Consider the following 26,821-nt stretch of genomic DNA (forward strand, 5'->3'; position numbering starts at 1 on the left):
TGGGGGGGGGGGCGCCTGAGTGACTCAGTCAGTTAAATGTCGGACTTCCACTCAGGTCATGGCCCCAAGGCTCCTTGAGTTGGAGCCCCCAGCCAGGCTCTGTGCTGACAGCTCTGAGCCTGGAGCCTGCTTAGGATTCTGTATCTCCCTCTCTCTCTGCCCCTACCCCTCTTGTGCTCTGACTCTCTCTGTCTTGCAAAAATAAATAAACATTAAAAAAATTTTTAAGTAATTTAGGAAGACATTATTAGGACTTTCTGGTAACCAATGTATTTGGTTTAGGATTAATTGCTTTGCTCATCATGGGGGTTGGGGAAATTTGTCAGGTGGGTTTCCTCTGTTCTCAGTGGTAATAGTTTGTGCTTTCAAATAAAACAGCTTACTCACAAATATATGTATAAGAATCTTACAGATTAGAAATAAATCTTATTCCATGATGGAAAAGCCCTCGGATGAATCAAGTTTATCTTCCTCAATTAGATCGTTATCCAATTTATTTTAATACCTAATAAAAAATTACAAAATCTACCAGTTAGTGCAAAATTTTGTATAGTCTAGTGAAGACTTTTTTTTTTAGAGGGAACCTGGATTGAAGTACATTTTCTGAACTATTGTGTGTGTGTGTGTGTGTGTGTGTGTGAATTCAGAACCTTAGTTTCTTTGTGTGTTAGGATTTTCAAAAACACTAAGGAATTTAACATTTTTTAATGTGTTGCCTTTGTGCCTGAAAAGGAGTTTCCTAACTCCTTTACAAGTTCCAGGAAAAGAGGTAATGATGTATCTTATACACAGACATAATAGCTTGTTCCTTCAATCGCTTTCTGTAGTATCTGGAGCATTTGGCTAAATAGGCCTTGATCTAACCCTCAGAAACCAATAAAGAGGTCTAGACAGCAAGTGGTAGAATGGGATAAAATATCAGGGCAAGAAATCTGAGATACATTTCAGAGGAAAATACAATTGGGATTTTTATGTTTATCTGATATAATAGTGTTGATCTGGGATCTATGGACAATCCTGGAATATTCGGGGGGGGGGGGTCATCCAACTCCAGAATTTTAATGTAAAATTGTCCGTGTGCAGTTGTTGGGAGGCAAGGCAAGCAACAATCCACAGTTTTCATCGTATTTGCAAAGGAGGTCTGTGAGCCAAGAAGGCATTATACTGTGTCAACACATTATCAGAGAACGAGTATTATAAAGATGGAAAACAATATTAAGTTAGCATCTCTCTTCTTCCCATCTCCAATTGTATGTGACATTTTTTCATTCTCAGACTTGGAAATTAATTTCTAGGTTAGGACGGTAAAACTGAAGTAGATGAGAATAATTTAGTGAAGATTTAGGAGAGAATCTTCAGTGAAGATTTTAAGAGAACTTAGATTGAATAGAACGTAAGAAAATATGGTTTAGTAGAAAAGAAACCAAAAAGGTTTGGCTAGATGGTAAAATAATAATGATTTCTATATGTAGAAAAAATTAATATAGTGATAGGAAGCAACTGTTCATCGTTTATTAAATTTTGCTTTCAGGGGTGCCCAGGTGGCTCGGTCAGCTCAGGTTATGACCTCACAGTTCGTGGGATCAAGCCCAACATCTGGCTCTGTGCTGACAGTGCAGGGCTTGCTTGGAATTCTCTGTCTCTCTCTCTGCCCCTCCCCCCCCCCCAACATGTGCATGCTCTCTCTCTCCCTCTCTCTCAAAATAAATAAACTTAAAATTTTTTGTTTGTTTGTTTTCACCGGTATTGACAGTCAGTCTTTACTGAAAACTTACCCTGTGCTTTAGGTAGTGCTTAAGCTTATCTTTTTTTACATCAAGTTGTCACAACAAATCAACGAAAGAAGGAGATTTGTCCCTCCATTTTTCAGACAAGGCAACTCTAATCATCCCGGAGGATCAGGAAGGACTTCCAAGAAGAGATGGCATTTAACACTGCGTTTCCAAAGAGGCTCAAAACAGCAATAGCTACCTTTTAAAATATGAAATAAGCCCATGGTAGATCTGAGAACTTATTAAATACAGGTGCAAAGAACCCCGAAATTTTACTTCTTGGTATTGCCCCCAAAGAATTGCAAGCAGGGACTTAATAGATATTTTTTCACCCATGCTCATAGCAGTGTTATTCCCAATAGCCAAAAGGATGAGGGCAACCCAAGTGTCCACTGATGGATGGATGAATAAAGTATCAATTTTTTGGATGGTATAAGGCATACAGTGAGACGTTATTATTCTTATTATTATTTTACATCAAGTTCATCAAGCCTTGAAGGAAGAACATTCCTACACACAGTACCACATGGGTGAACCCTGAGGACATCATGCTAAGTCAAACCAGTCACAAAAGGACAAATGGTATATGATTTCCTTTGTATAAGGTATCTCGATTCATCAAATTCACAGAGACAGACAGTAGAATGTGCTTTCTAGTTGTGACAGTGGTGAGCAATGAGGACTTATTTTTTAATGGGAACAGAGTTTCAGTTTAGGAAGATAAAGAGTTTGAAGATGGATACAAAACAATGTGAATGAAATTCATGCCACTGACCTGTATGCTTAAAATGATGATAATGGTAAATTGTGTATTTTGTGTATTTTATCCATGCACCTGTCTATCAAAGATATCAGAGCTTAAGTTAATTTATTTGATATTTTTAAAGCAGATTTCTGTTCCTGGTTTTTAATACATATATGTCATTAAATTCCATTCTGGATAAAGCTGGGTTAAAAATTATACGTTGGTAAAACATAGTACTTAATAGATTTATGTATGTGAGATCAATATAAATGTTTTTCCTTAACTTCCTGGATGTTATATAACTTAATTTAAATATGCTTAAAATATTATACAGTTAACATCATGTATCTCTATTATTTATTGAGTACAGTCCACTTAGAATTTCATTATCCAAATTGAAAATGTTGTTTGACATGGTTGATGACTAGTGGCTTATGTGGTACGAAAATATTTTACCAGGAACTCTTGGCTAGTGGGAAGGCCAATAAGATGTATTATCAACACTTTAAAATGGTGGTATATTCATAGAGTGCACAGTCTAATAGATGGCTCACAATTTGACAAATATCATTTTTTAAAAATTAAATATACTGGAATGTCTCTATAATGTTTTCCAGGGATCTGGGATTTTTTTCAGTGTTACATGATCCTCTTTGGGCCCTTAGCCAGCCCTTTAAAAAATGAACATTAGCTGTAGGAAAATGTTAAATGAAGGCATATTGTGATGAATTTCACTGTCTAGTATTTATTTTAAAGGGTTTAACCTAATATACAACACAGTGAAACTTTACTTTCTCATACATAATGTATTAAAAATGTTAGGCCCTTAGAAAACCTTTCCAACGAGTTACAGTGAATCACAAATCCATATATATACTTAGAGCTGGAATTTTTTCAGTACAGTTTATTTTTTCATAGCTGTCTTGAATGGATATTTTAAACTTAAATGGGTTCCATTTCTCCTAAAATAAAGCATCTTTAGAGGAGAAATTTTAAGAGAACAGATGAAATTTCATTACCATACATGTGGTCACACCTTGTCAGAAGTTAGGTCCTAAATTTCACTGTGATATTGATATTTGCACACATTTAAAGTGACATTATTTGGCAAAAGAACAAGTATCTAGTTTGAGTTAGTGGTGCACATGGTGATGACTAACCACGTACTACAAGGTTAAAACAATTTTTAAAATCACTTGTTAATGTGATAAGACTAGGCTCATGTTTTTCCTAGTCTCGTTTCCAGTTGGCCTTTTTGTTCAGCCCCGCCAATAGGTGAATAAATGTTTGCAATTGACAGATGTATTCTTTACTCAAATAAAAAGGACACAAGGCCAAAATATTAATTAGAAAAGATTGATTCACACCTTTGTGGACATTAATACTTTATTTTAAAATTGAGTAGTGCTTTCAGTATAATTGTACCTAGTTTGACTCTGAACCAAGGATTCCGCCTACATGGATGGACTGATGGGAGTGATCTTGTGGGAAAAATCGATTTCTGAAAGCATTCTGTTCTAGAGAATAATTTTGTGTATAAAGGGGAATTTCTCTCCCTTCTCCCTATCACTCTTCCTCTTGCAACCCATCATCCCACACAAAAAAGAATCTGTCAAGTTAAATAAATTCCACTAAATTCTTAGACTTTACCTTCCTCATTATCCTCACTCTACAGTGGTGTCCTTCACAATTAATGTCTTTTAGATATGAAACTTAGTAGATATTTAACAGCTTCTGTTTTTATTTTTCTTAAATTTTTATGGATTGACATTGTCAATAACTCTTAACAATTATTTAAGATATTCTTGGTTTTGTCTAATCACTTGAAAAATCAAAGCTTAAAAAAAGAAAAAGAAAAATCAAAGCTTGCCATGGTTATAGTCACTGAGGCTATGCAATATTTCCACTTATATGTTCTATTCTTCACCTCATTTTCTTCCTTCCCTTCTTCATCCCTCCCATCCTCCTAACACAGAGAAAATTCTGAAATGTTTGTTAACTGCTCTGCCTCATGGCAGCTGTTTTCTGCTACATGCAAAGTCCAAGCCATGGCCAAGGAAGCAGTGGAAACTCTATTCTTACTTATCCCCACCATCTGAGTAACTCCCTAAATACTGGGAACCTGCCTCTTAAATTTCACTTTCTTCTACACCTCTGAAATAGGAATTTGCCTCCTCAGCTATGCAAAATCACTATGTTCTGCTTGCACTCCAATTTCATGTGCTCAAGTTCAGAAAAGATAAGGCTCATCTCATGTTTTCCATTCTCTCAAAAATGACAGTTGTGTACCACCTGATGCCTAAGGCTTCAAAAGTCTCTATCACAAATTTACCGATGGTTGTGTTGATTAATAGTGGGGGGACAATTCTAGCAATCATTGCATCGTGATCAGAATTGGAAATTCTATAGAATTCTTACAAATAGTTTTAGATATAATTCACAGGTCATAAAATCCGCCCTTTTAAAGTGTACATTTCAGTGGTTTCTAGAATATTCACAAAGTTTATGCAACCAGAACCACTACCTAATTCCAAAGAATTTTCAGCACTGCCCACCCCCCACCAAAGAAACTCATATACATTACCAGTCACTGACAATCATTCTGTCCCCTTACCTCCTGGAAACCACTAATATACTTTTTGTTTGTATAGATTTGCCTGTTCTAGACTTTTTATGTAAATGAAACCATACAATCTACAGGTCTTCGCGAACGGTTTCTTTAATTTAGCATAATGTTACCAAGATTCATCTGTGTCACAGCATTTATTGGACTTCATTACTTTTTATTGCTGAATAATATTTCATTGAGTGGATATATCACATTATTTATTCATTAATTGATGGTCATTTGGGCCGTTTCCACTTTTTGACTACTATGAATAATGCTGCTATCAATGTGTTTGTGTTTGGTGTGGATATATGTTTTCACATATGAGTCTCGTGTGGATATATGTTTTCATTTCCCTCAGATATCTATCCAAGAGGAGCACTGCTTGGTCAAATAGCGTTTCTTGGTTTAACTTTTTGAGCAACTACCAGACTGTTTTCGAAAGAAGCCATACCACATTGGAAATTTACATTTCCACCACAGCATCAGGGTTCCAATTTCTCCACATCTCTGCCCACACTTGTTATTATCTGCTTTTTAGATTACAGCCAAATGAATGGGTGTGAAGTGATATCTCACTGTGGCTTTTGATTTGCATTTTCCTGATGGCTATTGATGTTTGAGCATTTTTTCATGTGCTTACTGACTTTTTGTATATCTTTGGAGAACTGTCTACTCAAATCCTTTGTCTATTTCTTTCTTTTTATTTAAAACAATTTTTTAAACATTTATTTATTTTTTGAGAGACAGAGAAGGACAGAACATGAGCAGGGGAGGGCCAGAGAGAGAGAGAGAGAGGGAATCACAGAAGCAGAAGCAGGCTCCAGGCTCTGGGCTATCAGCACAGAGCCTGAGGTGACGCTCGAACTCACCAGCCGTGAGATCATGACCTGAGCTGAAGTCAGATGCTTAACCAATTGAGCCACCCAGGCGCCTTGTTATTTGTCTATTTTTAATTGGGTTATCTTCGTTATATGTGTGTTCTAGATACAAGCTCTTTATCAGGTCTATAATTTGTAAATTATCTCCTATTTTGGGTGTAGTCTTTTCACTTTCTTGATGGTATCACTTGAACCACAAAGTTTTAAATTTGATGATGTCCAGTTTATCTTTAATTGCTGCTGCTGTTACTCAAGCATTTAGTATCATACGTAAGAAAGTTAACACCAACAAATTCATGGTCATGAAGATTTACGCCTCTTTTCTTCTAAGACTTTATAGTTTTACAAAACTTGCATTTGGTACTTTGATCAGTTGTTAGTTAGTTTTTGGTTATGGTGCAAGTTAGGCAGGTAATGTCTTTCTCTTGCATGAGGTTTCTGGTTGGCCCAGCAACTTATTGAAAAGACTCCTGCTCCCCCCATGGAAATGTCTTGGCCCCTGGTTGAAAATCAACTGGCTAAAAACGTGAGGGTCTACTTCTGGACTCTTCAATTCTATTCCTTTGGTCTTTATGTCTAGATTTATGCCAATACCACACTGTGTTGATTATTGTCGCTTAACAGTAGGTTTTCAAACCAGGAACTGTGTGTCCTACAATTTCAATAATTTTCAAGATTGTTTGGGCTATCCTGAGTCAGATACTTGTCATATGAATTTTAAGCATCACCTTGTCAATTTCCCAATAACAGCGATATTAAAAAGCAGTTGTAGGGGCGCCTGGGTGGCGCAGTCGGTTAAGCGTCCGACTTCAGCCAGGTCACGATCTCGCGGTCCGTGAGTTCGAGCCCCGTGTCAGGCTCTGGGCTGATGGCTCAGAGCCTGGAGCCTGTTTCCGATTCTGTGTCTCCCTCTCTCTCTGCCCCTCCCCCGTTCATGCTCTGTCTCTCTCTGTCCCAAAAATAAATAAACGGAAAAAAAAAAATTAAAAAAAAAAAAAAGCAGTTGTAATAAAAAAAATTAAGTTCATCTTGAGAGAGACAGAAGGCGGGGGCGGGGGGAGAGGCAGAGAGAGAGAGAATCTCAAGCAGGCTCTACACTGAAAGTGGGGCTTGAACTCACAAACCACGAGATCGTGACCTGGGCCGAAGTCAGACAATTAACTGACTGAGCCACCCATGTGCCCCAAAAGCAGTTGCAATTTTTATAGGGATAATGGTGAATCTGCAGATCAATTAGGGACTATTGAAATCTTACAATACTGTCTTTTAATCTAGGAATATGATGTCTTTCCATTTATTTAGGTCTTCAGTTTTTTTCAACCACATTTTATACTTTTCAGTGTATACATTTTGTGTTTTTCTTCTAAGTTTATTTGTTTATTTTGGGAGAGAGCGAGCGAGTGAGCAGAGGAGGGACAGAGAGAGAGAGGGAGAGAGGATTCCAAGCAGGCTCTGTGCTGCCAGCAGAGAATTAAAGGATTAAACTCACAAACCGTGAAATTATGACCTGTGCTGAAACCAAGAGTCGGACGCTTAACTGGCTGAGTCACCCAGGCGCCCCTACCTTTTGTGTTTTTTTGCTAAATGTACACTTAAGCATTTTATTTTTTTTATTCTATTGTAAATAGAGTTGTTTTCCTGATTTTAGTTTTGCTTTGTTCATTGCTACCGAACAGAAATACACTTGGTTTTATGTACCGATCTTGTATATTAAAACCTTGCTGAAATTGATTATTAGCTCTGACAGTTTTTAGTGGAATCTTTAGGAATTTCTATGTATAAGATCATGTCATCTTCAAACAGACATAGTTTTACTCCTCTTTGAATCTGAATGCCTTTCATTTCACTTCTTCCCTAAGCGCCCTGGCCAGAACCTCTAGCACAACGTTGAACAGTAGTAGCATTTTAAAGTTCCGCTGCCTCCAGCCATGTCTCCAGCCCCAGCAAAACTAACCTCTATGTTTCACTCAGTAAATATGGACTTTATTCAGTAAATATGGAGCATGTACCATGTACAAGACACCAGTCTAGAGGCTGCTTCTATTCTCGTGTTCATTATAAGGCGGTGCTCTTTCTAAAACACAAATCTAATTATGACATTCTTCCATTTCAAACTTTTATTGATGGCGCCTCATTATTATTAGAAAAGGACTTCTTAACAGGGCTTACCAGATCCTGCCTTTCCTGGCATGAGTATAAATCTCCAAACATCTTGTTCGGCTGCTTCCCTCCCGAAACTCTTATCCAGGCAAGCAATTTATTTTCGTTTTTCAAAAACTCAATACAGTCGATTTTCCTTGTTTGTCGATTCTGTATTTGTGAATTCACCTACCGGCTAACCTTTCCTTGTCACTTCAAAATCAAAGTCACCGGGTTTTGCGGTTATTTGCAGACACGCATGTGCACATAGCAGCAAAACTTGAGTCACCTGAAGTGCACACTCCCAGTTGAGGCTGAGCAACTGTCCTTTTTGGGGGTCCATTTAGTGTGATGTTTTTTCCCATTCTTGTGCTTTTTGGTGATGATTTTGTTGTTCCAAATGGCTTCCAAGTATAGTACTGAAGTACTGTCTAGTATTCCTAAGTGCAAGAAGGCTGTGATGGGCCTTGTGGAGAAGATATGTGGGCTAGACGAGCTGTATCGAGGCATGAGTTACAGTGGTGTTGGCTGAGTTCAATGCTAATGAATCAATAATACATATTGAAGCGGTGCCTTTAAACAGAAATACACATAAAACAGGGTTATATATCGTTCAGCAGATGAAAGTATTGTGACCAGGCTTGTGGGAAGCTAACCCTGTGTTTTCCCGAGGGATGGAGATTCACTAGTTGTTAATTAAAAGTTCGAGGGGACTTCTTCGAACATAAGTTCGGCAAATAACAATAATAATGGCAGTTATAAAAATAGCTAGTGTTTACTGAGTGTCAACTATGTTCCAGGTACTATGCTAAATCATTTATAGGAATTAACTTGTTTAATCCCCATTATCTCATTTAATTCCTGAGGTAGATAATGACTCCATTTTTTACATGAGATAACTGAGCCTGAAGGGTTGTTAGCAGGTGTCCCCATAAGCCTATTTTTTCCCCTGTACACTGTATTCAGAGCCTGGGTATTACAAATATTTCTTCAATGATAAATTAGCATTCTATTCTATTTGAATTGGTAAGTACAGTTTTTAATATGTTTCTTGGTTATTTTCATTTTGTTCTTTAATAATAATAAGGGGAAGAAAGCCATAACTTACTAGAACTATCTCTGATCCAGGCTAATCACTGGCATGTTTAGCAACTTCTGTGTTCAGTTGCGCCATTTTAGAAATCCAGAATTGTTCTTCATTCTAGAATATGTGAGGAGCATCTCTTTTGGGGGAACAGTGATAATTAAGTATCTGACTGCGTTCTTGATCATACTGAAAGTGGCAGACTTCCTCAAAAGATGTTTGGTTTCTCCATCTGTAAGTTAGGGGAACTTTGTTATTATTATTTTTTTAATGTTTATTTATTTTTGAGACAGAGAGAGCACAAGTCGGGGAGGGACAGAGAGAGTGGGAGACAGAATCTGAAGCAGGCTCCAGGCTCCGAGCTGTCAACGCAGAGCCTGATGCAGGGCTTAAGCCCACAAACTGTAAGATCATGACCTGAGCTGAAATTGGTCATTTAACTAACTGAGCCACCCCAGGCGCCCCTAAATTAGGGGAATTTTTAAGCTCGTTTTCGATGCTGTAATTCTTTAAAAAAAAATTTTTATTATTAAATGTCAGGGGAACAAAAATTCATGGAATATGTTAATTTTCAATAATTTCCCATTAATATTTCAATCATTTGAAGCACTGTCCAAATAACGTAATGAAGAATTGTTTTAATTTTGTTGATAAAGAAAACATAAAGGTTAAGTAACCTTCTAAAGGCATTGGATATACATATAAATGATGCCAAGTTCTCTTCACGAACCTAGATTTACACCGCATTATTCCCTCATGGTAGTCATGTAACATCACACAAAATGTCATGAGACGGAATTACAGGGTTCAATTAGCACTGGAATTATTTATCTATAAGCCTTCTGTGATTTGTGATGGAGAATATGAGGGTTCCTTAAAGAGGAATATTATGACAAGTCTCAAAAGGAAAAATGCCTTGAAAACCAGAACCAAAAAAAGTACAATATTCAAAGCATAATTTTATTTCTCACTTACAATTCTGTTCAAGAGCTCTATTCATTGCAATTGCAGATACCTATAGAGTTTCTGGGGTAGGGGCTATTCCAGAAGCATGCTTCTAAGACTCAGGGCCGGGTTAGCCTAGGAAAGGTGGACCAGCCCTTTTCAAAATAATATGAAGTCCTCAAACAAACATCAATTGATCAGACTTCACTTCCTAAATTTAAATTTTTTTTTTTTAACGTTTATGTATTTTTGAGACAGAGAGAGCATGAACAGGGGAGGGGCAGAGAGGGAGAGGGAGACACAGAATCAGAAGCAGGCTCCAGGCTCTGAGCCATCAGCCCAGAGCCTGACGCGGGGCTCGAACTCATGGACCGTGAGATCGTGACCTGAGCTGAAGTCGGACGCTCAACCGACCGAGCCACCCAGGCGCCCCATTCACTTCCTAAATTTAAAACAGCCTATTGATTTAAGGATATATGTTCTATTTCGAACTATGAGGAGCCAGGGTATCTTCTTTTAAAAATGGGGAAATTGGCTGTAGGAAGGAAAAAGGAATCACAGGATTAAAACCCTACGGGGATCAAGCAACATTTTTGTTGAAAGACAAAAGCAAAGTTTTTACCGCCCAGAGGAACAGATCATCAGAGAAGGAAGAAGCTGAATACCTCCAGTTGACTTTGTAGATCTTTGTTTGAGGCCATCTTTGCTATCCCTGACAAAAAAAGAGAGAAAGGAATCCACTGAGATTGAGAGTTATAGTGGGAAGTGTAATCTTTATTGCAACCCAAGGGAATAAATGATCCCAGAAAAATGAGATGAAAACAAGTGGCTTCTCTACTACATGTTCTCCCTGTAGAAACAGTGCCGTTTCCACACGTAGACAAAAATAAACACCATAAGGGTTCCATTACAAGGGCTCGATATTCGCATAGTGATACTGTTAAACACACAGGGAAAAGTCAACATTTTAAACTGGTATTAGACGCATCCAATCGAATTTAAAGTGCAGGATATTTTATACTATTTCATTTATTTCTCAATTCTCTACCATGTTTTTAACTCATCAGCATGATTTCTAAATCACACATTCTATTTGGGGTCCAGGCCATCTCTTTTATTTAAAATTTTTATAATTTATATTTTGGCCATAATTTCAAATTGTTGGAGGCATTTATGCTGGCGACTGCTGTTTCTATAGTCCATATTCTTATAGGTTTGAAGAGAAGGACCTAATAATAATATATGATGATGATGAATTCATCAAGTTTTCACAGAATAAGTGAATGAATGAATACAGAAAATTATTTTCCCTAAATAAAATTATCTCTGCGAAAACTTTATTAATTGAAGCCCTTGTATTTAGTATTGGAACGCTTCTAAATTGTATTTCATGTATAAAATCACACGGTCTTACTGGTAACATTTACTGTCTGAAGTCCATACAGAATGAATGTTCTGTGTGGGTTGAATCCCACTTCCTTCCTTCCATTTTCAGCCTTAGTGAATTGTAAATGAAGAACTAAGAAAGAAACACTGTGTAAGACCACCAAGGCTTACAAGGAGAAAGGTATACTGTTCTGAATTATTAGTGAAAGTTTAATTCAATTCTATGTCACTTGGAATAACATCAACATTATTTTCGAGTAGGTCTAGCCCAGGGCAAATTGCAAAATAAGAGAAGTGTGTTTTCAGGTCCTACCCTCCAGCTTTCCATTTTATATCCCAGAATCTCTTTCTCTCTTCCTTTGTCTGCTTGCACGTTCCCTGATCCAGGCCCTTTAAAGTATCCACAGCTGCCTCCTAAATGCAGCTGTACCCACACCAGCTCTCCCTCTGGGCCTACTGTGTTCACAAGTCTTTCAGATTCTCTGCCACCTTCCCATCCGTATCAAAACTTTCTTGACTTTGGTTTCATCCTGTCAAATCTCCACTGCCTGCTTTTTAAGGAGATTGCTAACTAGTCTAATAAATGCAACCTATTTGATGTGATACTCAGATTCATGTATTATGGAAGAAATCTTCCTTCACCCATTTTTAGAAATTATTTTACTGAAGAAATGAGATAAATTCAGACAAAAGCGCATTTGTCGTAAGTGTGCAATTCAATGAAGGTGAACACACATGTAACCAGCACCCAGATCAAAAAATAGGACATTATCAACAGCCCAAAACCCTTTTACTGAACACTATATAGCCCCAAGACTCTACACTATTCTGACTTGGAATAAATATGGCATCAATACTGTCCATTTTGTACTCTACTTGAATGGAATCATACCCTAGGCAGTCTTTCGTATCTGGCTTCTTTCATTGCACATTATGCCTATGAAATTCCTCTATATTGTTGCACGTGTTTGTGAATCATTTTCATCGTGTATGTAATATTCCATTGTGTGAAAGTACCACAATTTATTCATTCTACTGTCGATCGGCATTTGGGTAGCTTCCGGTTTGGATATTATGAATCGTGCAGTGAATATTTGTCACATGCTTTTTTGTTTGTTGATTTTGTTTCGGTTTTTGGTGAACATACCTTTGTGTTCCTGGTGGATATAGACTCGGAGTGGAATTGCTGAGTCATGGAGTCCACATATATTCAGCTTTAGTAGAGACTCAAAATTTTTTCAAAATGGTTAACCGATATATAATACTCTCTGCACAGGAGTTTGGCTTTTTCCCATATCTTCCCCAACCCTTGGCATTACTTCCTTTTTACTCTTAGTTATTCTTGTGTATCTCACCATAATTTTAATTTGCATTATAACAATGAAATTGAGCATCTTCTCATGTATTGATTGATTTTCTATACACCATCTTTTGAGAAGCACATATTAAAGACTGTTGTCTGGTTTTCTATGATTGTCTTTCTCTTGCTGATTTATAGAAATAGTTATATTTGAGAAAGGAGTTCCAATCATGGGAGCATGGAGGCAAGCAAGGTGTAGAAAGCCTGGGCAAGATGCCTATACATAGGGTTCTTTCTATTTGTCTCAGCCTTCTAGTGTAACTTTCTTGGTAACACAGGAATACAACTCTTGTCTCTAGCTACATAGACCATCCGAAACAATACCTTAGGAAAGGGATGACATTTACCGTCCAAGTTACACATTAATGATATTTTTCATCTTAAATTGGGGCTGAGAAAACCCCTATTTGAAGTCAAGATTCTGCTGAGCTGACATCAAATATCAAAACCCCAATGGAAAAAAATGCAGAGAATGAGAACAAGTGAGGGTGAAATGGAAGAAACCTAGCCTTAGCCGTGTGTCTCTCGACCATAGATGCCACTGTGATAATGTTATCCCACACATATGGTCACAGTAGCCGAAAGGACAGCATCACTGAAAGGCACCCGGAATTAACTAGCCCACAGTATTTGAACCAACCTGAGGAATTTTCTCATCAGTGCTTCTCCTACAAGAACTCAAGCAGCGATGCAGAGGATAACAATAATGCCAAGTTACTAATGCTGTCAGCTGGATTTTCCATTTTCTCTGAAATTTCTTACCTAGTAACAGGTCTACTCTAAGTTCTGAGGTTTGGCAATGATGTCTTAATTCAATTTGTATAATGGTGAACCCCTCGGTCTGCTTGGAAAGTTACACACAAATCTTGGTTACTGACAATTTCAGTTTAGCCTGAATATATTTTTCCATGACTCCATAAATGCCACAGCAAGTAGCCATCTTTTGTTTTCATTTTGGTCTGTTTTCTTTTCCCCAATGGTAGGTGCCAACCAACACCCTTCAACTATAGTGAGCTCTCTGCCAGAGTTGTTTGACAATCCATACCCATAGTCTCATTAACCTGCATTTGAATCTCTGCTGTGCTCAGCAGATTGAGTTAGACTGAGTGACTTGACCTTTTTAAGCCTTCGTTTTCTTATCTGCAAAATGGACTAAAAATAGTAGCTACCTTTCAGAGTTGTCAGGATTAAAGGAGATTATCCACATAGAACATTTGGTAAACTCGAAATAAAGTTGGTTAGTATTACTGCATTGTTTACTACATAAAGATTACAGCACACATCCTTACCATATATTTCCCTGTAGTATTGTTAACCTTGCTAGTATTTTGGTAGGGATTATTCTTTACCTACCTGCCCCTTAGCCATGGAACCTTCCAAAATCAGAGGTTAGGAAAAGTGACTTCTTGTTATCTCTATGCTGGATTTAGAGAAATCAATCAATTTATCCATGGTTATTCTATTTTATAAGCGAATAGAATTAACATGAAAACTTGGCCTCACAGAAGTTCCCAAGTGGCATAAATGTAAAGATAATGTTTTAAGTACTAAGAATAAGAAGCATCATATTATCAAAGGTACCCAAGACGTAAACATAAACCAGCAACAGGCTCTAAATAGAGCAGGAAGTTGACTAAGTGTATCTTTTGTTACTCTCCTGTCTCTCCTTCTGATGACTTTCTTCTCTTGGGGTCTGAGGCTCCCCTCTTGAAACATTCTGGTTCCAATTGATCTCCACTGTGACACTTCTCCCAAATCTATACTTCCCAAACCATTCAAACACTGTATCTTCCTAGTCCACATCAAACTATCTTTATTGTGTGACACAAAGTGTGACCCACTTTGCTATCACATTGGAAAAAGAACAGTCCCACTAAGATAGATTAAAAACATATGGAACCACCTATGCAAAGATATGTCCATGTGAACAGGTGAATCTTTGTTTATCTCAAAGAAAACAATTCTTTTTATAATATTGTTTTAATGTTTATTTATTTTTGAGAAAGAGAGAGAATGAGGAAGGGGCGGGGGGCGGGGGACAGAGGATCTGAAGCAGGCCCTACACTGAGGGCAGAGAACCCTACGTGGGGCCCGAACCCATGAACCGCGAGCTCATGACCTGAGCTAAAGTTGGATGCTCAACCAACTGAGCCACCCAGGCGTCCCAAGAAACCAATTCTTAATAGTGGAGTGTTGCAATCCCTTACAGAGCTGTGGGTGAGACATTTTGGGAGAAAACAAATGTTCCTAACAGATCACATCAGTCAAGACTATCAATGATTATACGGTCCTGTGGGCAATCCCAATCCTAACTAAACACATCCAGTTATGTGTATATATTTGTGTGGGTTTAATTGAACTCTCCCAGTACTTTTTTCACTACATGTAATTATGTCTACTAACATGACTCACTTCTTCCCCTCCTCCCATCACTTGAAAGTTGTTACAGGACACCATCTGAATGACGGCCATATTCACACACCCATGATAAGCTGGACCTGAAAAGTAATTATCCTGGATTAGCACAGGTCCTCTGATGCTAAATTAGCAGCCAGACCCATGTACGCAGTTGGTCCCTGACCCCCAGTTACTCTTCACAGAAAATCTGCAGAAATATGAGTAGAGCAGCCCTTATGCTATTGGTTTAATTTACTTACCATTTATAGACCTGGCCTCAGTTGGGAAACAGATTTATTTAGTCACTGGGAAATTCATCCAACCTAGGTACATATTAGGCAACAATTAAATGCTTATTCATTGGCTGGCAAACAAGAAGGTGGGAGCGGCAGAATCAGTGCTAAAGCTGGAGCAGGCCTTTAGAAATAACCACTGAGCTGGATCCCCTTTTTCTGCAGATTAGGAAACTGAACATGGAAGTTAAATGCCAACAAATGGTGGCAGAGGTGCACCTGGTACCCGGGGCCCTGGTTTCCTATGTAGTGTTTCTTCCACTATGATCACTGGCCTATGCATCCAAAGGAAAAATTAAGGCATAAAACACAGCACGATGCTGAAGCTGTAAAGTGTGACCACCCATTGTTAGGAAGGGCTTTGTATCCCACTGAGAGATAAACACCCTAAGATACATTTCACTCTCTGACTCTGTGACGGTATAATGCTTATGACAGCTTCCACTTTTAGAGAGTTCTAACATATGCGTTTAATCATTGTATCTCTAATTCTACAAAAAATCACAAATTCATTTGTTTGCGGCTGGATCCGCAACTGGGCAATGAGCTCAATCTAAATGTCCTCTGATGGCAGATATAAGAGTCATCACCCACAGTCATTCTGTTTGCTATCTATGCCAGTAACAGTACAATATATGAAGTGTCCAGAACAAAAGTTTCTGCAGTAATTCAAGAAAAGAATAGAAGAAGCTGTCTAATAGTGTCGTAGGCGATGGCGAGAATGAGAAGATTGAGGGAATAAAGCACGAAGTGATCAGTCTGATGTTGATATGAAGTTTTTTTGTACTGAAATAAGAGTTAAAAGCTGGAGAACTGGAAAGATGGAAACATTGCAGCCCGTGAATTTATATAGTACATATCATTTATTTTTTATTTTCTTATTTGTGGGGTTTTTGTTTGTTTCTTTTTGTTTCGTTTCGTTTTGTTTTGGGTAGATTCACTGCCTAATGCCAGTACTCAGCACGTAGCCTGACATGTACTGACTCCTATCTGCTCACTAATTTGGAATCCATGGGCTTTAATATTAAGTTACTTTTCATTTTGATTTCAAGGGCATTAAGAGTCTGCTATAAATCACAACTCAATTTAAAAACTGATGTATGTAAACTCTCAAGTAGGAAACAAAATTGAAACCCGCTAACCATCAAGGGAAAACACCCTGTTGCCCTCTTGCACCTGTTGGAGAGTAAATGAGTCAGTCCTGACTCCTCTCTGTATAAAAAAGACAACTCTGAGAAACAGGAGGCATTGATCTTGTATCTTCCAGGGAGGCTCACATAAAAACGTGAGGGGTCACGGGGTGCCGGGGTGGCTCAGTCGGTTGAGCATCTGACTTCAGCTCAGGTCATGATCTCACAGTTCATGGGTTTGAGCCCCGCATCGGGCTCTGTGCTGAACTCTTGCTCAGAGCCTGGAGCCTGCTTCAGATTCTGTGTCTCCCCCTCTCTCTGCTCCTCCCCCACTCACTCTCTGTCTCACTCTGTCTCTCAAAAATAAATGTAAAAAAAAAAAAAAAAAAAAAAAAAAAAACCATAAGGGATCAGTCACAGCCAGGCACACACAGAACTCCCAAAGTGTTCCCTACTGTTCCTGACCATTACACGACTTGCCTCACCCTGTGTGTTTTACCATCTCTATGACTTTTTGAAATAACAATTTTAAAACAGAAAATCCTAAGAAATTAAACGAAAGAGTTAAAAATGGGCTGTGTCCAAATGAGAACGACTCAAAACATGGAAATTATGGGTTTGGGAAAAATGTTTTCTTGGTTTATTTGATTAACACTTTGCCACTGAGGAGAATTTTCCTTTGAGGTCTCTTATTCTGGATGGTTTTTAATGTAATTGGTTTAAGTGATACTTTACTTAAATATATCTTAAAAAGAAATCTGCCACTAACTATAAAATTTTCATGTTCAGTCCAATTGACTTCAAAGTAATCCAAAATGCTTATTCCCAAGTGACACCTATCAGTCTCCAGCTGTGTTCCTGATGGAGACTGACATCTGAAACCAACAATTAAAGTTACCTAATGCCAGGACTCTTTAAAGACTAAAGGGCTTTACAGTACCCTATCAAAGCGGCTCATAACCAACTCATACTATTATTGTTTCTATAAGTGTGGTGAGAGGATTAATTTCTTGACACCCATTTAACATTACAGGAAAAATAATTTTCAGAGCCAAGAGGTCATTCTTTGCCAAATCAGCACATTCACAATAGTATGTTTTAATGAAAAACTGAAAGTATTATTAAGGCTTTGACTATTTTTTGTGTATTCTAGAACCACCCTGGCCCTTGTTCTCTCATTATCTACGTGACATCAATTAGGAGATATTACTTACATTTAAAACTTGTCTTAAAGTAACAGAAAAGTGAGAGAGAGAGAGAGAGAGAGAGAGAGAGAGAGGAACAAGATACATTCCCATTCAGGTTGAGGTATAATAAAGCAATTTTCTTGTTCTGTGATGTAGAAGTCTCAAAACTCATGCAGCCATGACTGCCCGAAATCTCATAAAAGGTTGTTTTAGGGAAACCAACAAAAAATATCATTAGTGTTAAGCTTGAAGTTTAAGATTGGATTAATTTATTTATGCAACAAACATTTATTAGATACCTACTATTTGCCGTGTCCTAAGATGATGCTTCGAGACTATGGGTTATGGATGATATCAAAGGAATTCTTGCTGAGACTGGGAAGTGAACATCCTTAGCTATGACTGCAACCAGAATCAAAACGTAACTCCTTTATCTAACCCTACCTCATTCCCCTGCTGCTTCCTACCACTCAGGTAGCCTCTTATCCAACTCATTTGTCCTTTGATGTTCACCCTTAAGAATAAGTTACTCGGACCACATCAAATTGATTAGAGAGATTTAAAGGCACTTAATAATGAAATTGTACGATTTGTTGAGAAACAATACATGATCTATTAACACAAAGAGTTAAGGCACTAGACATCATGTACCCTTCTGACAGGATTCTCAGTTTTTCAAGTTTCCAGAGGGGACACTCTAATCTATAGTAGACTGATGGATCTCAATTTCCTGTTACATAAGCAAAAATGACATAAATAGCATATAAAATTACTGGTAGGATTAATACATGTTGAATTCAAATTATTTTGGAGAAAGAAGCATACCTTTCTTGGGGTATTGCTTTTGTGTGTTATTTACTTTAGGAACTAGATTCTTTCTATATCAAAGATTCCATTATAAATAATAGGTTTTATTTTGATGTAGAGAATAACTGGCTTTCAGCTAGAAAACAGAACAGGATAAATGGCATTTTTGAGGTTTAATATCAAACAGGCTACTAGAGAACAGACGTTTAATATATTTTTAATTTTTTTTTTAAGTTTATTTATTTATTTTGAGAGGAAGAGGCAGAGGGAGAGAGAAAATCCCAAGCAGGCTTCTTACGGTCAGCACAGAGCCCCATGAAGGGCTTGATCTCACTAATCATGAGATCATGACCTGACCCGAAATCAAGAGTCAGACATTTAACCAACTGAGCCACCCAGGTGCCCCAAGACCTATAGTATTTTTGAAGATGACCTACAGGGAGAAATTTTCAGTCAAATATCTCATCTTTTAGATGATATTAACCCATTCCAGTTTGTAAAATGTCAAGCAAACATTCAGAAAAATGGTTTAAGGCTGCGTACATGAACAGCTTAATAGAGGTGAATTTCAGGCTGTGAACTGCAAGGCAATTGACTTAGCAAACAGTACCAGGAACAATACTTTGAGATGATGACTTCTAAATTGTAGGTTACAGTCCCGGAGGGATAACTGTTACAATTAGATTATTTCTGAAGAAATAGGTTGAGATGCTGGTAGGACTATCACAAAATACTTTGTTACATTCTTGATGTTGTTTAGAAATACATTAGAAACATAAGAGAAATGGTTCTACTTTTGCCCAGAATTATGGTTCATCTGTATCAGAAATGGGATTGCAGTTTTGGTGACTACACTCCATGAAAAATCTGATGGGATTTGGGAAAGGCTAAACAAAAAGCAATTCCTGTTGAGTTTTGTTTGTGTTCTTGTCTTCATTTTTGTAAGATGACTGGACTCTTCAGTTTCTTCACAAGAAAATTCCAGAGGTCTCTTAATAGAACTTCATCAAGTCATGAAACTATGAAGAAGCAGTTAAGGATATAAAGAAAAGGGAACAGTCTTTGCAAGAGGAGTTTTTGTGTTTTTTTTAAAGTGTGGATTAACTCATATAAAATAATGAGTTATTAATAGCTGGAATTTTGGGGTCATCTTAATAAGTACAAATTACTATTTTATTAGGCTATCTCAAATCTTAGATTATTATATAAATTTTCAAAACAAGAAAAGAGCCACAGACATTCATTTTTAAACTGGTATGCAGTATTTGAAAGTACAAAATTCCATAGGTACTTAGTAGAGTAATTCTTTGTGAGTTTTTATATGAAACATTATTCATCTCCACTAATTTAGCAGAAATGCTAATGACGTTACAATAACAGATTTGCTGCTTAATGATTTGAGGGATCTAATGAAATACAGATTGCAAAACTGAGGAGACAAAACATTTTCTTTTATCTTTGATCAAGAGCGGCACCAAGGTACAATTTGTAGACTCCATAACGAGCGGTAAAGTTAAAGTAGGAGTTAATCTAGCTAGTTACCCATGGTACACAGACCACTGATGGCCATGAGAAGCTATTTCATAAAAGCCCACACTTCAAAGTTACAATGACATGAAAAAGGAACTAAAGCAAGTTTTTATTTGTTTTGAAATACAACCCTCAATGAGGCATTGTTTGCATATTGAACTAAATGCATAAACAATGCATTGTGGGTTTAATTTGTGAAATGAGTGTAAGTCTTGATGAGCTGTGATGTTTGCTATTTGGAAATAGAAAACTACTTTTAATTTTACATATTCATCAGAGGATTGACACAGACATAAAATATGGAGGCTCCTCAAATTAGCTTGATGTCTGATATTTTTCTCAGCAAGAATTTAAATGACAGCACAAGAACTGATTGTTTTAAAGGCTGTATGTTACAGGTTATGAAGTTTTATGAAAGAAAACACTGAATAAGAGTATTTTTAAGTGTTCCAGTATTAAAAGTACAAATTAAATATTTTCAGGTGTTGGCAATGGGTACCAAAAGCCACGCATGATCGTGTTCTCAATCTACACGAGCAGTTCTTGTGTGTTGTACATGTATCATGCTTTGTGTTCAGTTTGATAGTTTTTAAGTATCACAGCAATATGTTCAAAATGTATTATCATTGTTTTGCTATTTAATAGAAATCTCTTGATAAATAATATTATTAAATTATAATTAAAATATATTATGAAATACAATTAAATTATAAACTATATTCAAATAATGTATGAAATAACTTTGATATAAATATAAATAATATAAATATGGCTAATATTTATCTAATATTGATAAAGCAATCACATCAAACAGAAACATCTTTGAGTTTTGATACTAAAAATAAAAGTTTAAACTCAAGTCATGCTTTACCTCAAAAATAGTGAATCTAAATTTTAAATTAAAGAAAGTGTTATATGCACACATAACACTTCTGGTTTGTTCTTATTTGCCAGTTGCAACTTGCTGCTGAGTTAATATCCAACTCCTTTATGTCGCATTAATAATAAGGGTAGGTCATACTCTCTTGATTCCTGAAATTTGATAACCATGGTAAATGGATCTAATTATTTCATCTGTGTAATAATATTTTGAATGACATGCTATAGGAAATCTATACCAAAAATTGTTTTATGCGTTTCCAATTATATTCAGAAAATATAAGATGCTAAAAACAATCCATGGGAACAAAGAGTTGGAAAGAAAGGGGGGGGCATAAAAAGAGTGGGTCTTGTCAATTGCACTACTTCTCAATTAGTTGCATGTTTTCATAAAACTAATATTATATCTGGAGTTCCTGTTAAAAATGTGTCATCCACAGGCACAATAATATACACATGTTATGCTGAGTAACTTCAATCGTTGTGTGAAGAGTTGAGAGACCTCTACTCCATTTGCATTTCCCCGACATTTAATGAGCAAATAAATCACTTAACTTCTCTGCAACCAGAGTTTCGTAGCTAGAGAATGAGAAGTTTGGGCCACATTACAACCAAACTTATTTACAGTTTATACAATCAGTTATTCTAGGACAATTATTATCCTACTGTTACGGAAAAAAGTAAGGAAATCTACTACCTGGAACTTTTTGGTGGGTTGTTGACAAGGGTGGAGTAAGCAAGTTAGAGAAACAGTGGAAGGAATTCATAAGAATGTATGATATATATATATATATATATATATATATATATATTTTTTTTTTTTTTTTTTAAATGCAAGCTTCCTAAAATTCTAGCCCTGGAATTTTTTTTTGCCCATTTTTTGGTCCCATTCCTTGTTACGTAATCATTCAAAATAGTGTGAATGCTTTTCACAGCTATTTATTTACCGGAGGCTTATGTGGATAAAATATAATTTAAAAAACAAAAGCAGGTAAGAAAGAAGGTAAGACGGACCCTTATCTCGTTGTAGAGGCCAACACTGAAACAAAAAGACACACGCTAGTCACCTCCACCCTTGCTGGGGATGAGTCCCAAATGTGGCTTTAAACTTTTTTGCAGGGAGTCACAAAGAGAAACTTGATTAGTTACACAATTCTTAATGCCTTCAAGATATAAATAGCATGTAATTCTGATGATACTATGACTTTGCCTCCACACACACGAAAACCAGTGTGTGATGCCATGAACCAATTCTCAACAACAGCCTATGAAGTAGACAGAATAACTTCTTCCACTGGCCTATCCTCCCTTTTAGGATTTCTTCTCTCTCTCTGTCTCTCTCTAATTATAGTTATGCCCGTTAACACAAAGGTATATTTCCATGAGTCCTAGGCAATACGAGAAGACTGAGACAGTATGTATGCAGTATATTTATTAAAGAATTCTCATTGATTTATTCAACACCTTTTTATGTAGTGACTACTCAGTGTAAGCTTCTACATAAAGCGCTTCAGAGGATCCGAAGGTGAATAAAATCTTATAATCATCATACTTGTAGACTAGCACCCGTACCTCACAAACAGCTGTGGAGGAGTTCGTGAGAAAGAGCAAAGATCACCTATGGTGGGGGTGGCTGAGGGGCCGAGAGCAAAGCAAATAGCGCTGGGAAGACAGGATGGGACAAGAGAGCGGAAGCTCTGGGATGGTGATCATAAAGATTTATTTCCCCCCAAAATAAAGTAGTGACACGGACAGAACTGTGCTGTAAAATGAGTGATCTGATAGAAGTGGGGAAAGGCATTAGAAATGGGAAAACCAATTGTATGGCTACTTAAATAGGATATGTGAGAGTAAACGAGGCAGAGATTAAGTTAGCATTAAAAAAAAAAAAAAATACGAGGGCAGGGATAAAGCGAAGCTTATCACAGAAGTGAGACCTCTAGGATTCAGCAACTGATTGGATGAACAGGGTTAAGGAATGAAAGGAGTCATTTGTGCCTCCAGGTGGCTGGAGGGTTATTGGTGCCATTAATAGGTAAGGGAACACGAGGAGAGGAGTATCTTATTCTGGGGGTGGCTGGAAGGGACAGACAATGGCTTTTGTTTTTCTTGTATAGAATTATACATATTCCTAGGCATAAACACTCTTCTTGGTCTAAAGGCCAGGGTCCAAATGCTACCTCCTTTCTTCCCTCAGATGGAAGCAAACTCTCTCTCTCTCTCTCTCTGTTCTGAACTAAAGTAGCAGGCTTGTCAATGTTTCTCGTAAGGAGCTTGACACTTTCTCTCTCATGTAATAACTATTTTTAACTGCCCTATTTCTTGCTCTAGACTGAAATTTTCTGAGGACACCGATTATGTCTGGCTCATCGCTGTACCTCCTTACATTGAGTAAGCATGTTTGCATGCTAAGAGCAGATGCTAAGGGACATCCACATTTAAATGGCCAGAATGGATTCAAAGAAAGATAAAGGAAGAGTCAGAGGGGCCGGAGGTGACCAAGTCCAGCGCTGACCCATGGAAGCCGAGAGAAGAAAGTTTCAATGAGGAACTTGTCAGTGGGGCCATTCACCAAAGAACAGGTCTGTGAACAGGACTGAGGAAAGGGCTTGACAGTGAAAGAAGGGTTTAGGAACTTGATACCCTGAAACCCAGGATGAAAACTAGGCAACACCACCAGGCTCTTGAGGTCCTCAAGACTGATGTTGTCGGTGGCATCGGTCCTTGCTGTTACGAATCATTTTTTTGGCAATAGAGCCAATTTGGGGGAAAATTAGAAGTGTTTATGGATTTCTATTTTTTGAAATTGTTTCGCTGGCTCAATGGGGGCAAAAGATCCATGGCTATTATTTAGACTGTCTCTTTGAAGGTTAAAGAGAAAAATGCTACAGTATTTTAAGGCAGGATTAAGGAGCAACAGCACACAGACCTCCCCAAGGTTTCGTCTGACATGAGTATATAGCACTTTAGAGACCACGGAGCTTTTTGCACTTTGCACTAGCCCATTTCATCTCGAAACAAAGGCATGTGCGCTCATGCTTTTATTTCAGATGGGGTAACTATGGTCCACTTTCAGTTAATATCAAGTTAGCAGGGAGTCTCCAACCAAATAAGTTCATTTAATCAGTGTAATAATGAGTGCTTATTAGATCCCCAGCACTACATGGCACACTAATCGAGGGAAAAAAAAGGAAGTCATCCTGAATCCCTCTCCTCCTGCCTGTTTCTACCCCAGCCTTCCCTCTCTTGTCTTGGTGAGTGGTCCTCAAACTCTCCTCCTGAGCCATGTGTCCCGTTCTCTGTTGTTTTGAGCTCATAGCTGCTTTGGAAATTCGGTCATGACGCTGGGATGCTTCGTCACAGATCCTGAACTGTAGGACACAGGCAGAACACTTCATCTCTGCTAATGTGAAACAGTACAAAGAATATAAAAGAGGGAAGTTGTTTTGGGCTTACAGGGTATCAAATTGCCCAAAGGGGATCCTACGTGAGTTGGCATTACCCAAAAGCAAATTAAGCAGGCAGGAGGATTCCCATCATACAGACTACTCTCTGCTCTACTGCAAGCAGAGGTGGTCAACTGAAGTATTTGATCATCCTTCATTTAAGTACCGAATTTCAAGTAATTAATTAATTTATGTAAGTATTTATCTGGGGCGCCTGGGTGGCTCAGTGAGTTAAGCGTCTGACTCTTGGTTTCAGCTCATGATCTCATGGTTCGTAGGTTCGAGCTCCGTGTCGGGTCCCATGCGGCTGGTGCAGAGCCTGCTTCAGATTCTCTCTCTCTCTCTCTCTCTCTCTCTCTCTGCCCCTCCCCTGCTCTCTCTCTCTCTCTCTTTCAAAATACATAAACTTTAGAAAATTTTATGTAAGTAAATATTGATCACCTGCTAGATACAAGGGACGACGCATGAGAGAGAAAGATGGAAAGTTCTGGTTTGCCACATCTGCTCTGGGCAGTTCACTGCTGGGTTAAGACGTTTGCACTTTATTAAGTAGACATTTGAAACCTACTGTAGTTTTTTTAGCTGAGAGAAGAACTGTACTTTAGAGAAAGAAAAACTCACATCTCTGTCTAATGGGTTAGCGGAAGAGAGCCTAGGGGAGCAGGATGGCAATTCCGACAGAAGAGGCATGTGTAAAATCTGGCCTGGGGAGGCAGCAGTGAGAAAGAAATGGAAGGACAGGTATTTTGCCAATGCAAAATAAACTTGTCCTGTTGACTTACTGTACCTGGAAGGTAAGAAAGAGAGTAAGGATGAACTCTAAGTGTTGGACCTCTATGAAGGTGGTGCCAGTGACAAAATTAAGTCAAGAAGGGGAGTCGGTGGGAGGGGCAGAGTGGACAGGTGATGTATTCAGCTCTAAGTATGTTCAGTGTGAGATGCCCAGACTTTTAGGAAGAAGATTTATGTCCTAAAGTTGCCCATTTAGGGTGAAAGAAGGGATTACAGAAGTGAATGAAACTGTAAAAGAGAGAATATAAATAAAGAGAACTTATGTCTAGGTCTATTTTTAAGCATGATTAAGAGAATCTGTATCAACTAGGGAAGTACAGTCAGGGGATAAACACAGAATCATGGAAGTCAAAAGAGGAGAAGGCTACTGAAAATTAGCAGAAGGCTGTCAAGAATACCAAATGCTTCCCCTAAGTCAAGGGTGATGCAGAAGAAATGACCATTAGGAGACCACTGATGATCTTAAAGAGAGCAGTCTCTGCAAAGAAAAGAGAGAAAAGCTAGATTTCTAGGATTTAACGAGGTTGAGAAGTAGATGCGCTGAGTGTTGGCCACTTATTTTGAGACGGTTGGTGGCAGAATAAAAGAATCAGGTGAACAGGGAAGTCATTTTAATGTGTGTTGGGGACAGGGTGAGAATATACACCTGAAATTGGAAAACACTGTATAAAGACATTGTTTCTAAATGTTTGTGTTCTAGAACACAGTTAAAAGAATGGACATTAGAAAGCTTTTTTAGGGACGCCTGCCTGGGTGGCTCAGTCGGTTAAGCGTCAGACTTCGGCCCAGGTCATGCTATGGATCTCATGGCTTGTGAGTTGGAGCCTCGCATCAGGCTCTGTGCTGACAGCTCAGATCCTGGAGCCTGTTTCAGATTCTGGGTCTTCCTCTCTCTCTGCCCCTCCCCTGCTCACTCTCTGTCTCTCTCCCAAAAATAAATGAACATCAAAAAAATTCTTTAAAAAAAAAAGAAAACTTTCTTTACAATTTTGGGGTACCTGGATGGCTCAGTCGGTTAAGCATCCAACATGGGTTCAGGTCATGATCTCAGAGATCGTGAGTTTGAGCCCCTCTGCCCCCTCCTTGCTTGAAGGTGCTTCTCTCTCTCCCTTTCTCAAATAAGCAATTTTTTTAAAGAGAGAAAATTTTCTTTACAATTTTCAGTTATAACATTTTCATTAAAAAATATTCAGTCTAAATAGATAGTTGCAATTTAGCAGTCTTCCTAGCTTTGAGATTTTATAAGATAAATAGGTAATGGAGCAAACCATGCCAAATGAATTACATTAAAATTGTCAAATTGATTTATTTGCCCTCCATCATTTGGGCACTTTGGAATTTTACGTGTGTGTGTGTGTGTGTGTGTATGTATTTTTTAAGTATTTATGTATTTTTAAAAAATATTTATGTATTTATGCCTTGTGAAGGCACACGCATGTG

General features: G+C 37.8%; 2 protein-coding genes across 3 annotated transcripts in view; one reads left to right on the forward strand and one right to left on the reverse strand.

Moving 5' to 3' along the window:
- The window catches only part of LOC147581217 (uncharacterized), a 46,257-nt gene that overhangs the window by 12,635 nt on the left and 6,801 nt on the right, over positions 1–26,821 (reverse strand). For both annotated transcript variants that reach the window (XM_086707906.1, XM_086707905.1), the window contains exon 2: positions 10,840–10,886. In XM_086707906.1, coding sequence (XP_086564032.1) covers positions 10,840–10,886 — 47 coding nt within the window. The remainder of the gene's footprint in view (positions 1–10,839; positions 10,887–26,821) is intronic.
- The window catches only part of EYA4 (EYA transcriptional coactivator and phosphatase 4), a 317,460-nt gene that overhangs the window by 5,954 nt on the left and 284,685 nt on the right, over positions 1–26,821 (forward strand). The window lies entirely within an intron of this gene.

This window comes from Puma concolor, chromosome B2 (genome assembly GCF_028749965.1).
Source record: "Puma concolor isolate L17-30 chromosome B2, mPumCon1.1.hap2, whole genome shotgun sequence".
Classification (NCBI taxonomy): domain Eukaryota; kingdom Metazoa; phylum Chordata; class Mammalia; order Carnivora; family Felidae; genus Puma; species Puma concolor.